The 15,976-nt window shown below is 42.6% G+C and overlaps 1 protein-coding gene across 2 annotated transcripts; it reads right to left on the bottom strand.

The window, feature by feature from the left end:
* Positions 1-51: 51 nt before the first annotated feature.
* RAC1 (Rac family small GTPase 1) lies at positions 52-15,928 on the bottom strand. Of its 2 annotated transcripts, XM_088148074.1 has the most exons (7): positions 15,662-15,834; positions 7,498-7,569; positions 6,534-6,651; positions 3,537-3,593; positions 2,458-2,520; positions 1,715-1,874; positions 52-1,380 (listed from the first exon to the last, which is right to left on the bottom strand). In XM_088148074.1, exons 1-7 carry the CDS (start codon positions 15,694-15,696, stop codon positions 1,250-1,252), a joined length of 636 nt encoding a protein of 211 aa, XP_088004200.1. In that variant the 5' UTR covers positions 15,697-15,834; the 3' UTR covers positions 52-1,249. The 2 variants fall into 2 exon arrangements, with proteins under 2 accessions (XP_088004200.1, XP_088004201.1); XM_088148075.1 differs by lacking the exon at positions 3,537-3,593 and having other exon boundaries at positions 15,662-15,928.
* Positions 15,929-15,976: the final 48 nt, after the last annotated feature.

Below are 15,976 nucleotides of genomic sequence, written 5' to 3'. Positions count from 1 at the left end.
AACCTCACAGACCTGATTACCATTATTAGACCTATCGAAAGGAGGTATGTGTTCCTGGAAATGTTAAAACGGGCTATGTCAGCGTTAGTAAAGTTATACAGCTTCAGGATACCTGACAGGTAGTGACATTAGCAATAAGGAAAGGTGGAGTGAAATATTAAAAAAAAAAAAAAAAGTATTTCAGCTGCCCATGATTTTTACACCGAGTCACCTTGAAGATTAAAGAAAGCCTTTTAAACCATGTATATATAGGATGGGGGGGAAAAAAGACCGAAAGTTATGCTTGACTACTCTAGCTTACCCCCCCCAAAAATGGCTAATATAAATCAGAAATGCTTTAAAATACAAGTTATATTGCTCAGGAGGAGATTCTATAAGAAAAGCATCCAGCAAGAACATGTGAAGAGAGGACCAGTTCAAAATTGCAGTAGACTGAATGCTCTACCAGAAAAATGTGGACAAACACTCTAGAAAAACACCAACCTGCTGTTCAGCTATTCATTAGCTGCAGAAGGGGGCTTCCTTTAGTAGGTCTTATCATACAAGAAAAAAATCCACTCGGTTTTAAACTAGTGTGTTGACAATGTAGTGTAAATTGATCTTTAGAGTGTCAAAATACTGTTCTGGTTGTTTCCGTTGACCAATCTAGCTGTCTTTCCCCCAACAAAGCAATATGAAGGAAGACAAATACATTTCAAGAAAAAATAGCTTTAATCACAGACCTTAGTAGGTTTGATTTTGTTTTTTTTTAAAAAAAGGGAAGGGTGAATCTGGAGTTGTCAATTATTGCATTTGTTCAAGCATGAAAATGGATGTGAAAGCTGTCAGATGGAACGAGCGCATTAGACAGCAGTGTTTTCTTCCCGGGAAAATCCTATAAAGTGTTGCAATTCCTAATAAACATTAGTATTTTTAAAGACACCTGCCTGACTTTAAAAAACAGGCTTGGTGCTCCACATAACAAAGCACAGCAATCCAACAGAGTAAGGAGCAAATAGTTTGGCAACAGTTGATTAAGCTGAGCAAAAAGAGTGGGGGAAAAAAATAAGGCTTTTATATAAGTCTGTCTTTTTTTTTAAAAAAAAGATCTCTTTAGAAGAAAGAAGAACCTAACTTTTTAAACAAAGGAAAAGGTAAGATTGCTGTTCAAAATAATCTGATGGAAGAGAACCATTTTTTTAAACAGAAACATGTGAACGCTCCATTATTCCAAGCAAAGCACAGAAGGTTTGGGGTGGGGGAGTCAGCATTACAGCAGCAGACATTTTCTCTTCCTCTTCTTTACCGGAGGGGGGCAAAGAACGGCTCGAATGGCTTCATCAAAGACTGTCTTGAGGCCCCGCTGTGTAAGTGCTGAGCATTCTAAGTATTTTACTGCGCCTACAAAAAAAGACAAACTTTTCTGAGAACACACACATCCCAACATCCTACAATCAAAGAATAAGAAGTGTTCTTGGCAACAGGAGAACAGGGAAGCTACAATATCCATCCTCCTGAAAGGATTTAAAAAAAAAGTATTTCTCTACAGCAGTGTTTTCAGACTTGGCAACTTTATTTAAGGCATGTGGATTTCAATTCCCAGAATTCCTGGCTGGGGAATTCTGGGAGTTGAAGTCCATGCATCTTAAAAGTTGCCAAGTTTGGAAAACACTGCACTACAGCCTCAGTCCAAAGAGAATCTAATAGTAACCCTCTGCATGGGTCAAAGCCCTACCAATCTCCTTCGCCATGGCAAGGCCTTGCGGATAGGTGATAGGAGTCAGTTTCTTCTCCTTGAGTTTTTCAATAGTGTCTTTGTCATCTCGGAGATCAAGTTTGGTTCCCACTAGGATGATGGGAGTGTTGGGGCAATGGTGTCGCACCTCTGGATACCACTGCAGAAGAAGGAAAATTGTCAATGTTCTGCCCGGAAGATCAACACTGTCAAAACAAATAAGAAGCCAACTTCCCACCAACAAGTCAGATTCTTTAAGGCATGCAAACCAGTGGACACACCACTGCTTTAGAAGACCCACACGTGCACAAAAGGAAGCATTACAACGCCCAGAGTTCAGACATATAGGGGGAACCAGTTCCCCCTTTTCCTGTTTTAAGGAGGACGTAACAGGCTCCAGTCCAGGAATCTGAGACAATCTATGAGGTGCCAAGGTTTTCTATGCACTGTACAAAATCTACTGCAGCTTACTCATAGGCAGTGTACAAAATGAAAAATTTGGGTTGTACTTCGCTGTTAGCTTGACTGACAGTCCACAACAGCAAAAACAACTTTTGCCACCGGCTTTTACACTGTGTTAAACACGGTGTGGCAAACCGGATACCAGTTCCATTTCCAAAAAGATTTCCTTCTTTTATAAAGCCATGTTTTGTTAGTTTCACTGAACGTTTGGACTAATTTATTTTTCTGCTATTAATAGCCTAGGTCTCTCTTAAGGGGGGGAACAGCAATTTTTTACTCACCTTTGCACGGACATTTTCAAAGGATGCTGGACTCACAAGGGAAAAGCAAATTAAGAACACATCCTGCAAAACAGCATTATCAGAATCTCAGTCTCCAGCGGCTTGACATGATTTTCACATACCTAGCTCCTCTGACGATTTCTAATGACCAAGAAATAGCAACACTGGGCTAGCAGGATAGAGCATGTTAAAATTATCTTTCTTTGCTGTTCAAGATGGAATTAAATACTAGCAGACAAGAAATACTAGAAGAATAAAGGAACCCATCAAATGTTGTCTTAGTCTTCTGTCTAAAAAAGTTGCTGATTCCTTTCCTACTGCATACACTTGGATGGCATGCTGTCTTAACTTATATTCCATTAGTCATCCCCACTTCGCTGTTCTGTAAAGTGACAGCCAGCTTGGGGGGGAGGGGGGGCAAATACAGGGCTTTAGTTTTCTGTTCAAAACCACCAGGAACTTTAGAAGCCAGGATCTACTCTCACACCATCTGCTCCAGACCGAATCAGCAATGAGCTACCATTCGCAAATGCCATTTCTCAAGTGCCTAACTTAGAAAACCCTTCTACGCCTAGACCACATTATTTCCCCCTGCGCATCTTTCCAAATTATCCCAAATGCAGATCAACAGCTGGGCTGCTAAGAATCAGAGAAGCGCTCTGGGGTGTTAGTTGATTGAGCTGTAGCCTGAGGCCACCGGGGAGGTCAGCTCCTGAGGCCTTCACAGTTAAGCATTCGCAACCGTAATTAACCATGCAGCCGGGTAACTGGTGGAAAGTTGGTGGAAAGTTGGTACGCTCCCGTAGCCCCTTACAGCTCCTCTCGCTTGCCGGCCAAGTGGCTGGTGTCCAACCCATCTCCTTTCCACCATTCCCAGCCCCTCAAAGACAGGAAGTCTTTGAAGGAAGCCGCTTTTGTAAGTGCCTGATTTAACTGTTGGTTAAGGAACAGTTGTCTAGAGCATTAGAGGGACAGGAAGATGGCAGAGGACGGGAAGCCAGTTTCATGGCCGCAGAAGCAGGAAAGAGGGAGAGTGCAGCAAAAGCACTTGGAATGTAATGGATGAAAGCGTTACATACGCAGAGTGGCTGGCGTTTCGCACTGGAAGTTAAATCCTTACCATTCGTACCTTCAACCTAGTAATAGCACGAGACAACTTCAGTTAAAGTTAGGAGATGCTTGGAAAGATGCTCTTTGTTCATCGGCTGAAAGGGGGTTCAAGGTTCCCAGGATTTTACAGCTTCAGAACTGCAAGAGGTCGGACTTCTAATTGAATGGGCCCCAGTTTTTGTTTCAGATTCCTCTGCTTGTAGAAAACTAGCCTGCCCAGAGAGGAAATTATTCTAGCCTAACTTCTTGGAGGGGAGATCTCCTACATGAAAAAAGTATTTGCGTCTGTGTATATACTTAATTTTTTTTTTTTAAAGATGTATACAGGGGGTACCAAAAGTCAGGTCCCATAGGCCAATCACAATGTGTTTTATTATTATTTTTTTCCCTAGGGAAAATGTTTCTGTACTTAGGAACATGTACTTAGGAACTTAGGTTATGCATCCAAAGAGGAAGCATTTAGAAGAAAACTGCAACCAATCTGAACATTTTGCTATGCGTATTTGCTTAGATGTCTCTAAAAGTAGGGGACTTTTCCCCTAAGAAGCTGTTTCTGGAATTTACGACGACTTTTACCAATCCCATTTACAAAGAGATTACAAAACGTTCTAACGGCCAGAGGCACCTAAGATCCTTCTTCGATACCATTTGGCTCAAGTTATCATCTTACCCTGAGGTTACAGATATGCACTTTTCTGCAGGGACAAGTCTGGAGATCTCATCACGCAACATAGGGAGAGGTATCTTACAATATTAAAGGCTTCTTCAGCAATCCTAGAAAAGCACTGGGGCTTGGCAAAGTACTTAGCTCTCACTTGTTTTTGAGGCTATTAGCAAAGGAGCGGAGGAGAGGCCCTACGTACAACACCTCCTGCTCTTTCTCCACTCAGCTACCCTTCAGAGGTGTGCTTTCCCCTTGGGATTGGGTGGCTGTCCCAGATGAGTCACTTGTTGCACGCCGAAGGCCCTTCTGGGAACAAAGGACTCCTTTTTCTTTTCTGGCAGTCTTCTTGGAAGCAGCAAGGCCATCAACCAATGGCTCTGCCAGCCCTCTGCCCATCTTGCTCTTCCGTAAAGCCAAAGCAAGGCACAGAAACGGACTTCCCAGAGTTGTACGTGCAAAACACTTAGTGAGCAAGTGAAAGGGAAAAAAAAAGTTCACAGAACTGAACAGCTGAGCTTTTTCATTGGAGGGGTGGCAAGAGGGGGGAAAAAATGCACCGATTGAAGAGCCAGGAAAGGGCCTCGGTCTCTTTGGGGGAAGCGTGTGAATTATTGTTGTTAGTTTTCAGAGCGGTAAACTCAGGGCAACGCCAGAAGGACAAGCAGGAAGAAATACCTGCATCACTGGTGGGCAGTTTGGCCAATTTTGATCAGGAAACAAAACATTCTCACTCACAATGAGAAGCACATTAAATTCAGGGTAGGTCTAGAACAGCGTCACCAGACTTTTGAGAGCAAACACTGCTTGTCATAAAGGTGTGTCCGTATGTGTTAGAACACGCTTTGAAGTACATGGATAGCTTATAAATTGCTCATGTGTGCTTTTGTTTAGGACAACCAAGTCTTGGAAAAACACACTTGGCTAAATCACACATAACACGGACTCCCTTAACTTGCCATGGGGAAGTGGGGAAATTCAAAACAACCCTAGTTAGTTTCTCACTTTGAACAAAAAAAAGATTTGGAAGAACTGTGCTGTAAAACCCGCTAGTTTGAAAGCAAGTAGACAACTCCTGTACCGCATCCTTCACTCCCAAGCCCAGAATGAACAAATGGGAGCAAGCAGGAGCAAGCATCAACCTGCACTACACTGCCACAGTGCTGCTGTTTAAAGCAATTCAAGTCATCTCATTGCAGAGTCATCAGCTACGCTACCTAACGGGTTCATTTAATTTAGGGCCTCGGTCACAATTCATCTCTCGTCCTGAAGTGAAAAGCCAACATTGTCCTTAGCCATGGGAGTGTCAGACTGTGCCTGACAGCCTGAACAAAGCTGGCTTTATAGCAAGACAGCTGACTTCCCATCCACAGCCTTGCTGATGAAACTCTTCTGCCTCCTAGATTTATTAATTCCACCGGGGTCTGATTCTGGTTATGTTGTTCTGAGCACAGCGCTATAACTGTTTCGCTTGGCCTCTGGTCCAACATTGAATTAAAGCCTTAAAAAAGTCAGCCATGGGACCAATGGACTGCTTTGGGGGGGGGGGGAAGCGACCTGTTCATTTGGGAGCAAGAAAGGAACCCAGGACAGGATGAACAAGCCACAGATTCAGAACACTTCTGCATATTCAAAATGTTAGCAGTAAAGCAATTAATGACAGTAAAGAGAGTGAAAGCAGTCATATGAAAGGGAAGTGTGAATATTCAGGATTGATTTTGACATTTTACTGGAAACTCCACCAGTCCCAGAAACACACAAGACTGATGGAGGACAGACAGGTTTGTGCACAAGAGTTACTTATGTCACAGCAGCTTCCAACGCAGCAGTTCTACAAATACGCAGCTACTTTAATGTTTAGCCAGTCGCTAAACATTCACACTTGAAAGGAAGGCATAGGGCAACCAATACAATGCTCCTGTATCAACTGCAGAAGCTACACACCAGCCTGGCTGCCCAGGGCTGTTAGGTTCAAAATGAGCCCACGCACGAGGAGTTCCCACTTCTCTCATTCTTTTTTTCCGAGGGAGCTTTCAACATGGCTGGTTCAGATCTGGAACCATCAGGGCTGAAAGAGCAGGCGTACCACATAATGTGGAAAGTCTGCTCGATGGGTGTGGGAGCTCTGCGTCTTCCGACCTGCTTGCCGGAGGAAGGATTACTACAGGTGATATTGGAACTACTGTGCCAGTTTGTAAGTATCTGGGACGGTGGATCAGTGCATTTACACTGAATTAGAAGCCCCTCTGATTTTCAGCAAGCCTGTAATAAGGTGCGGTCAGCTCTTCCACCATATAAAGCTTACTGTTTGTGGGTAAGATAACGGGCGTAGCCTGTCATAGTCTTCTTGTCCAGCAGTATCCCACAAGCCCAGGTTAACTGGCTTTCCATCAACCATCACATTGGCAGAATAGTTGTCAAAGCTGCCAGGGAACAGGAAGAAGTTAGCACGTTCTCTTCAAACCCAGCCCATGTCAGTGTACATGCAGCTTAAAACAACACATCAATAAGAGGTTTAAACCCAATCTTGGAGCCTGGCTTCTCCCTTTGAATGATAAAATTAAGAGAAACCGTGGCATCTTAAAGATTAGTAATTTTACAACATTTTCAAAGTTGACTATGGTCTGTGAAAGCCTGTATCACTAAGAGGCTGAAAGAGTCTTGTTTTTCCTCCAATGATCTCTCCAAAAATTGACAATGTGCTTCTGTAATTTGACATTGTGATATTTCTGCATTTTTTTTTAAAGTGTGCTTTATTATAATAACCGGTGTTGTAATATTACTTTAAAGGAATGCAGAATTATTTCACATACTTTAAAATAGAACATATATTTCATCACATGAGGTCTAAGGCACAGGAAACCCCTCCCAAGTGAGTTATATTAAAACAAATGAAGCAATGTTAGACTTCATTTCAGTCAATAGGTGCTTCTCAAAAAATCCTGGGGAATTCTGTGTATTGTTACGCAGGCATTGCACATTCTTCTGACATGCTATTTTTTATTATTTTATAGTTTATGTTTTTTGTGAACCATTCAGAGTCACTGGGAGTTGGGCAGTGTACAAACTGAATAAATAAAATAAATGCTAATTTTCCAGAGATGGAGAGCAATATAGACAAGGCCACTTATCCCATCATAAGCAAAAGAAATATTTGTGCCAGAAATACAACTTAAAGTGCAGCTCCTCTATTATAAAACAACCAAATGAACTCTCTTTATGGTCTTTCGAACACTTAAAAATGCTCAAGAGAAAAATAAAATACTCACACAGTTGGTATATATTCTCCAGGAAATGCATTGGTTGTGTAACTGATGAGTAGGCATGTTTTACCTACAGCACTGTGAAAGAGGAGGAAAAAATTGCCATAAGAACTTATTCATGTGATGGAGCTAACAAGCAAGCCATTCAGTAGAGCAAAATTAACTGTTTAATAGTACTTGACTTTAAACAAGATAAATCTAATCCTTTAACTGCAGGGTTGAACCTTATTTTTAGATATATTCATGCCAGGCTGGATAAAGGATTTATCTTTAAAATTTAGTCTTTAAAATTCATACTTGGCTGAACTCCCACATCAAATACATCTTGCCTACGGAGAACTTATTTGCAGACCTGGCCAGCTTTCGCCAGCTGACATACTAGCTTTCCACCAACATGGAGCACTGACATGATTTTGTGAACTTTCTGGAAGCATACAGATGGCCATTATGGGGGACAGGATACTGGGCATGGATCTTAATCTTTCTGCAACTTAAATTCAAGTCCTGAAGCCAAAACTTGTAATCTCAGCTTTGGGTCATTAGACTATTTGAATTTTCTTAACCTTCTGGAGGACTGTGATTTCTGGTGTTTGCAAAGTCCTCAAGATGAAAGCCTGTGTGTCAATTTAAACCAGAATGTCTATTTTGTAGAACGGTTCGCCCCAGTGAGGCATGTGTGGCTGAGTGACTTAGCATGCTTTGAAAACCCTGTTCTGTGCATTTACAACCATGAAGCCTAACAAAATTGATTAAATGGAATTTCTTGTGGCAAGGAGAAAAGAACCTCACCGTAGGGAGAAGCATATCAACAGAGTAAGAAAAACACCCACAAGCCCAGGACTTTTCATGAGAATGGAGGTTTCTTGAGCTTTACTTTTCAGGTCAGAGCAGAGTCATATTCAAGTAGTGTCTCATTAATTGGTTCACTTCTCATGACAGTGAAACAAGACAGGAAGCAATGCAGAGAAAGAGGACACACATGTAATTTTCACCAACCAAGTCTTACAGAGCACAGGCCAAAGTCCTGCTGAATAAGTGTGACTGCACCAGAAACCTAATTGTACCACTCTGTGTGGACTTTTGAATTACATCATTATTCTCAATTAATGGATTGGCAGAAGTTATTTTTCTTTCCCTCTGCCAAAATAAGAGAAAAGCATGCCTGTGAATTCAAACATGAGATCTCTGACATAGGGACTGATTACAATAAAATTAATTTTTTCTTTAGTTCATCCATCGCTTTCCTATCCTAGTAAAAATTGGACTTTTCAACTGCCCTGAAAAAATCCATCCCCACCTCCAGATATGGTCATGTTTTTCATCATTTTTGCCATTTTTAAGTCATTCTGGCATGACTGCAAGGTAGCCAGGACTTTTACTTCCAAATCAAAGAACTAAAATTGCTAGAAGCTTTGAAACCATCTGATTCCTGGGGGAGTGGGTGGGAGCTGGTGCATCACACAGCTGCTCAGTTCAGCCCTACTATCTTAAGGCATAACAAGAAAAGGTGCACGGTTCTCCTTCTGATGGAATGTTTACCTGGCTGCGCTTTGCAGGTTTCACCAGTGCCCAATGGATGCAGATCTGCTTGCTCAAGCTTTTAACTGGACCTACTCTACTTGTCCTGATTTTAAGATGCTCTCTCTGCTCTGGGATTATTATACTGTATTCATAATTAATGGCAAATCAACAATTTCATAAATAAATAAATGTGGATTTGTTTCTCCTTCACCATCAAGTTTTTTAAGTAGCCAATCTCTCTCAGATTTCCTACAAGGCAGGAAACCTTCAGAGCCACTCCAAGGGAGTGAAAAGAGGAATGAAAGATTTCAAGTCAAGCATAACCAGGCCATTAAAACAGCCTCCACAGTGGTCGTGCGGTACAAGTCAAACAGGTCCACTAAGAGAAGGAAATACCCACAAGAACAAACACATTTGTTCTATTCTAAATTTCCTGTCTTCTAAGCTTGCTGGCTTTCAGCCCAATGAGTCAGCTTTGTATTCAGCTCCAAGACGAAATTTTGATTTACCTAGACTCTGTAATGATTCTCCAGTTCAAATAAACAGAAAAGACTGACAGTTCTTGGGAAGCCAAGTTTATTGCAGGGGAAAATTATGTCAAAATTGCTGGATGCATACATAACTAGCCAGAGCACAGAAGAATTGCTACAAGGCAGAAAGATGCAGGGATACAGAATACTGACTGTTTAATCCTGTAGAGGTCTTTCTAAACTGGAACTTAAATTTCTAATTTGGGAAGCAGCCTGTCTCTGGAACTTCAATAGTCCTACTTATTTATCTACTCTCCTTGGGCATGAAACCCATAGAAATCACCTTCAGAAGATACACCATCCTGAGAAATCCCTTGCTTACTTCTGTGTTTACAACTAACATTCTAGGCTGATCTTCCCTAACCTAATTTCATCAACATGTATTAAGATCTGAATTCTCATAATCCACAGCCATCCTGGCCAACAGTTAGGCTAGCTGGAGGTTATGGGAGCTGCAGTCAGCACAATTGGATGGTACTAACTAGTCTGGGGAAGAATGTTCTGGGCCCACACGGTAAAAGCTAGCATCTGACACATCATCAGTTCATCTGATTCCAAACCAAAATAAAAGCTGACATTGAACATCTGCACAGAAGACAGCCAACAGCAGAGGCTCAAAACAGGACTGAGTAAGGGACGGATGACTATTCACTTTGTTCCCCCAACCTTGTAGTCAGTGAGGGTATTATAAATCCAAGCAGAAGCAGCAGTTACTCTGCAAAGCAGCATTAAGGGTGCAACACTGGCCAGTGTGAATTCCCTGATCCCCCAAGGGCAGCTAAGAATCTGTTAGCTGGTGTGGGTCTTCCGGGCTGTGTGGCCGTGTTCTGGAAGTTTTGTTTCCTAACGTTTCGCCAGCACCTGTGACTGGCATCTTCAGAGTGCAGGAGCTCAGACAGGAGCAGTTCTGTGCCCAGAGAGAACTGCTCCTGTCTGTGCTCCTGCACTCTGAAGATGCCGGTCACAGGTGCTGGCGAAACGTTAGGAAACAAAACTTCCAAAACACGGCCACACAGCCCGGAAGACCCACACCAGCCATCGTATGCCGGCCATGAAAGCCTTCGACAATACTAAGAATCTGTTACTTTCTCTCTTTTGTGCGTGGTTATTTTGGGGTGCTGGAGAAGGGAGGAAGAGAGAGAATAGGAAAGGTCACTCACAACAAACCTCACTTCCTAGGGCACAAACACGTCAGCTTCTCGGTAAACACAAGAATCATAGAAGGGAGCGAATGCCATAAACCAGTTATTAAATTACCACTGCTCATCCCCTAAAAGTTATGAGAAACCTTTTAAGCTGTTGTGTTGAAATGATTTGCGGGAAGAGAGGTCTCTGCTGTCGTGAGGGGCGAGGAGACAAATACAAGGGTGTCTTAAAACTGTTCCTTCCACATATGGTTCCAATCCGTGCAGGGGAAGGAAGCAAAGGGCGTTACTAAGTAAATAGCTGGGTTTCTTTCCATTGTTTTCCTGTTTCACCTATTAGATCATGATGCCAGGAAGAAGAATATGTGGCACATATCCATGATTTCAGCAACACTTACATTCGTATCTAACAAGCTTTTCAGAGAGTCAAGAACTGCCCAGAGAGCATAGATGTTACCTTTTTACTTCTCAGAAGGGAATCCATAACTGTCCTCTGCAATGTGAAAGGCAGACACTCAAGCAGAGAATCAGTAGGGGTGTTTTTGCCTTACAATGTTCAGATTCCTAAAATCACCACTGATCTATATACTGAGCTTGTCCTTCTTAAGGAAAATACAGGCATTTTGGGGAGCGAGGAAGAAATTCATATTCTACATTATCAAACCTCAGCTACTTTTAAATTGTGTTCAGTTTACTGGGTGTGCTGTTGATCTGTACACACACACACACACACACACACACACACACACACTTAATAGCTGAGCATGGGCAAGATGAAAAATGCTAACAACCAGAAACAGGCAGTATTAGAAACGACGACACCCACTATTATAAAACCTGCTTATTCTATTTGGTCATAAATTGGTGAATTGGAAAGCCCAGACTGATAAGGACATTTTTATTTTATCCCACTTTTGTTCAGAAAGTAAGTTTTTTCAAACCGTTCCAAACTCTTCAAGGTTAATTTTAGATACTTTTAGCCCTATGGCAATCTACAACTCAAATACAACATTACACACTAGCATAGATGTGCTAGGTCAATGTTTCTCAATCTTGGCAACTTTAAGATGTGTGGACTTCAACTCCCAGAATTCCCCAGCCAGCAACGGGAGTTGAAGTCCACACATCTTAAAGTTGCCAAGATTGAGAAACACTGTGCTAGGTATTACAGATTGCTTGGAGCTGCCTCAAATGCTAAAGAACTGGATGGCACTTCACAAAGTCACCAGATTTCTTTCAATTACTCTCTGACAAGAATTGCAACCAGACTGGGATGGGAAACTTACATCAAAGCTATTGCAATAGTAAGCTGACCTGGCAGATATAAAGGCTTTAACTTTAGATTTCCATCTCATAATCCAGGAAAAAAATACATCTGAATAGTTCTGTTTAGACCTCTAGACATATGCCAACTATAGGAGATGTTAAGCATCATAGGCTAACCTTGTCCTCCTTTACTTTAACTGTGCTGTATTTTTGGTAACAAAAGCACAATGTGATCTTAAACAAGTCTTATTCAATTTCCCCATGGCATTATAAAATGTGAATTTTTAACATGAGACCATGTCAAAAGAAAAATGTTTTATTTTTCCCTTATCTTGACTTTGATATATGCCTTCTAAATTCCCTTTTCTCCATTCTTTTTTTTTTAAATCATACCAGAAGAAAACTAATAAATGCAAAAGGAAGTAACTGTAAATAGTTTAATACATAATATACCAACCACATCAGTGATCTTGAAAAGGGTGGGAACAATGGGAAATGACTTGTTAATATCATGTATCATTAACAGTGCAGTTAGGAAAAGAGAATCAGCAATGATTTATTGTAAAAATAATGCATAAACAAAAGCAATATTATACATGTTTAGCCATGTATTCCCCTGGGAAACAAAAGCTGCACAGCCCCAAAACTAAATTTTGTGCACAGCTTTCCCCCATGATGAATTGCAGCAAGTTTAATACAAAGAGAAGATCTGGTAAATCCCCCTCCACACTCAAGCTAAATCAAGAGTCAATAAAGGCAGGGCTGGAAAAATATTTTAAATACTTGACAACTAGAATCATAGTTAAGATGCTATCCAGAGCTATTTAAAAAAACCCTAAATCTTAGACATCATTATTTCACTTTAGAGATCTGGATGCCCAGGCACCTGGGGAATTTTGAAGTTTATCTGGATCCCTCTGGAAAAGAGAAAACTTCCATTTTCCAAAATTCAAGTTCTTGAAACTCAGCTACATTTTCAATGCCTAAACTGCACCATTTGGCCCTGCTCAAATGTAAGTTACTACTCAAATTTAGGCAGATTATGGATAAGGCTTCAGGGAAATTTCAGGGCTGAAAACAAGCAAAAGCTTGAGTCATTATTATGTAAATGTTTAAGTTGTGCACAACTACCTCCATAAAACACCGTATCCACAACTAATCTCACCATCACCCTCAAAAAAAAAAAAAAAATCAGGAGTGTTCATCTCATTACAGTTCATTTCTTTCCATTATCAAACTGACTCATCTCAAAGGCTCCATGCAGGAAGCACAACTTCTCAAAAAATATTTTGGGAACATGCCAGTGTGCTCAGTAGGTCTGGCTTCTTTTATAAAGATAGCTAAAAGTATAGTCTCAAAATAACTTCAGCCTTTGAAAAATGTTTCTTTCGTTAACCACAAAACAAAGCAAAGTTTCATACTATTGAGGACATACCAAAGAAAGGCAAAAACACAGCACACAACAGCAGCCACTAAATTCTGGAAACCTCTGCCCATTACACAACAAAATCTACATGGATATCGTATCATTTCTCCACTCAATGTTTGAGCATTCCAAAGCCTCAGCTGCCTTGATAAGATTTTTCAGAAAATCCACCTCTCTCTACAAAAGCTGACAATCCTTATATCTAGGGGCACTTATACTGCGTGCATGTAAACACTGGGCTTGCACCCCATAGAAAAAAGCTCTTTTTTAGAAGGAAGCAGCAGTGGAGAATTTCTCTATTTCCTTATTGACCATCTTAACTCAGACAAGGCAAACAAAGCCAATATAGCTTTTATATTAAGCAACTGCCCCACAGCAAAAGACAAAGGTTTACTCTTATCCTGCAATTCAAGGAGTGCCTTGAGCTCACCTATTAAAATCACCTTGATCAGGGCAACTGAAATGCACTTAAGATTGTATGGTGCATAAGGAAGCCTGATTGACTGACTGATTGATTGAATTTGTATGCCACTCATCTCCCCCAACGAGTGCCTCTGGGCAGCTCACAACTAAAACCAAAAACCCATGAACAATTAAAAAATATCACAGATAATTAAAATTAATTAATCCATTAAAAAGTCAAACTGTAAAACAAACCCTATATATAAATACTTAAAACATTCAAGATGACCGGGGGAGGGGCAAAATCAATTACCCCACAAGCCACTTCCACTGATGCGAGCCCCCATCTGGCCCCCAGGCCTTCTGGCATAGCCAGGATTTCACTTTTCCTGAAGGCCATGAGAGTGCGGGCGCACCACACTGCGGGAGGTAGGTTGTTCCGTAGAGCGGGGGCCACGGCAGAAAAGGCCCTCTTCCTAGATCCCACCAGTCAAAATTCCTTGACTGGTGGGGTCTGCAACATGCCCCTTCTGCCAGACTGAGTGGGGCAGGCTGATGTAACAGGGGCAAGACAGCTCCTCAGATAATGGCTCCTCAGATAACCGTATTAAAAGTATTAGGAGCAAAGGAGGAGGAAGAGAAGAGAAGTAATGCTTCAACTGTTGCAGAGCCTGAACACAATGCATGCTTACTTGGGAACCAGCCCCACTGAACCACACACTTATCTGGCAGACAAGTCTACTTAGTTTAATATGGATTTATGTAAAGTCTAGGTAGACTTGCTGCAGGCTATTTAGTAACTCGCTCACAGAGAAGTCCCAGCTCCCAGGAACAAATTACAGAGATATCTGGGCTGCAATCTTGCATATATGAGGGAATAAGCTCCAATTAATCGGGTAGTAATTACACAAGATTCGGAGTAGGGAGACCTAACGCAGAGTAAAACGCATCCTGACTCTTCCAGCCTACCTAACTTGGCACCTTGAGAAGGGATGGCCTGCAACCCCCCACCAACCCCACCCAGGATGCTGGCTGATTTTATTTTATTCCGTTATTGTAAAATAAATGACAAGAACTGTAGTCCAACCCGTACAGAGTACACCCAACTGGAGAAGGCTGCCAAAAAAAAAAAAAAAAAAAGGCAGACAATTAAAGAGACATAAAATGGCCCAGCTCCACACTTCTAGCACCGAGAGGGGAGCAGCCGGTGTTTCCTGTAGCTGAAGGGTTCAAAAAGAGAAAGGAATGGAAACGCAAGCAAAAGGATGCCCTTCCCATGCTAGTGGAAACGCCCCAAAAACTGGGGAGGGGGGGGACAGAATGAGGGAGAGAAAGTACATCTAAATAAATAAAGCCACCCAGAGTTGTTGAGAATCGGGAGGCACATAAGTTTAATCAATTATTATTACTTCTAATTACATTTCCAAATCTTTACCAATGAATTTTCATACGCTCCCCTGTCCGCCTGGCATTTTCTTCTCCCTCGGCGCAATTTTGAGACTAATTTACCTAAAATAAAGGCTACCCTATATTAAACCACCCCCACCCACCCCCCGGGAAAATTAAAGAGGGAAACCACTTTTCTGCCCTCCATCATCACTTCCCCAGCCAATTTAAGCAACCCCCCCTTTCAAAGCACGCTTTTGCGTGAAGAAGAGGCTACATCAACCCCAAGTCTCTTTGAGAAAAGCTTCCACCGTTTCAGGGTCCATATTCGGGCCTGGGGGGAGGGGGAGCCTGGATTCCCACCCGCAGGCTGGACTCCGACTCTCATAAGCCGCAGCCAGCGCTGGCTGGCCGAGGCCCGGCTTTCCCCTCCCGCGGGCCCGCCCAAATAGGCTCTCCTTAGGTCGACGCGAGGCGGCGGGGGGGACACTCACCCGTCGCCCACCACCACACACTTGATGGCCTGCATCGGGGCGGCTGCTCGGTCGGGGCGAGCGTGGGCGCGAGCTCGGGGAGCGAAAGGAAAGGCCCCGGCGCCTCCGCTGTCTCTCTCGCCTCGGCTGCTTCTTCCCCCGGAAGGAACCGGAATGAGGGCCCCGAGAGGAGGGTTAGAGCGGCAGCGACAGCGTAGGAGGCAACGGCCACCACCCAAAGCGCGGGGCGGGCGACTGAGGAGAGCGCGGAGGAAACAGGAAGCGACCGCTCCGCTCACATCCGGCCGCGCGCGCGCGCGACCGCCCGTCTTAGGC

The sequence above is a fragment of the Python bivittatus genome, unplaced genomic scaffold (assembly GCF_059951505.1).
Source record: "Python bivittatus isolate LINGU-HERP-01145 unplaced genomic scaffold, Pbiv_v1 ctg000560_np1212, whole genome shotgun sequence".
Taxonomy (NCBI): domain Eukaryota; kingdom Metazoa; phylum Chordata; class Lepidosauria; order Squamata; family Pythonidae; genus Python; species Python bivittatus.
Note: the sequence above shows the minus strand (reverse complement) of the source record. Positions and strands in the feature narration are given on the sequence as shown.

Coding starts and splice junctions, on each gene's coding strand:
- RAC1 (XM_088148074.1), bottom strand. CDS start 15,696: ATGCAGGCCATCAAGTGTGTGGTGGTGGGCGACGG. Junction 6,652..7,497: donor GGAGAATATATACCAACTGT/GTGAGTATTTTA, acceptor GTTCCCTGGCAG/CTTTGACAACTATTCTGCCA. Junction 3,594..6,533: donor CGTTATCTTACCCACAAACA/GTAAGCTTTATA, acceptor TGCTATTACTAG/GTTGAAGGTACGAATGGTAA.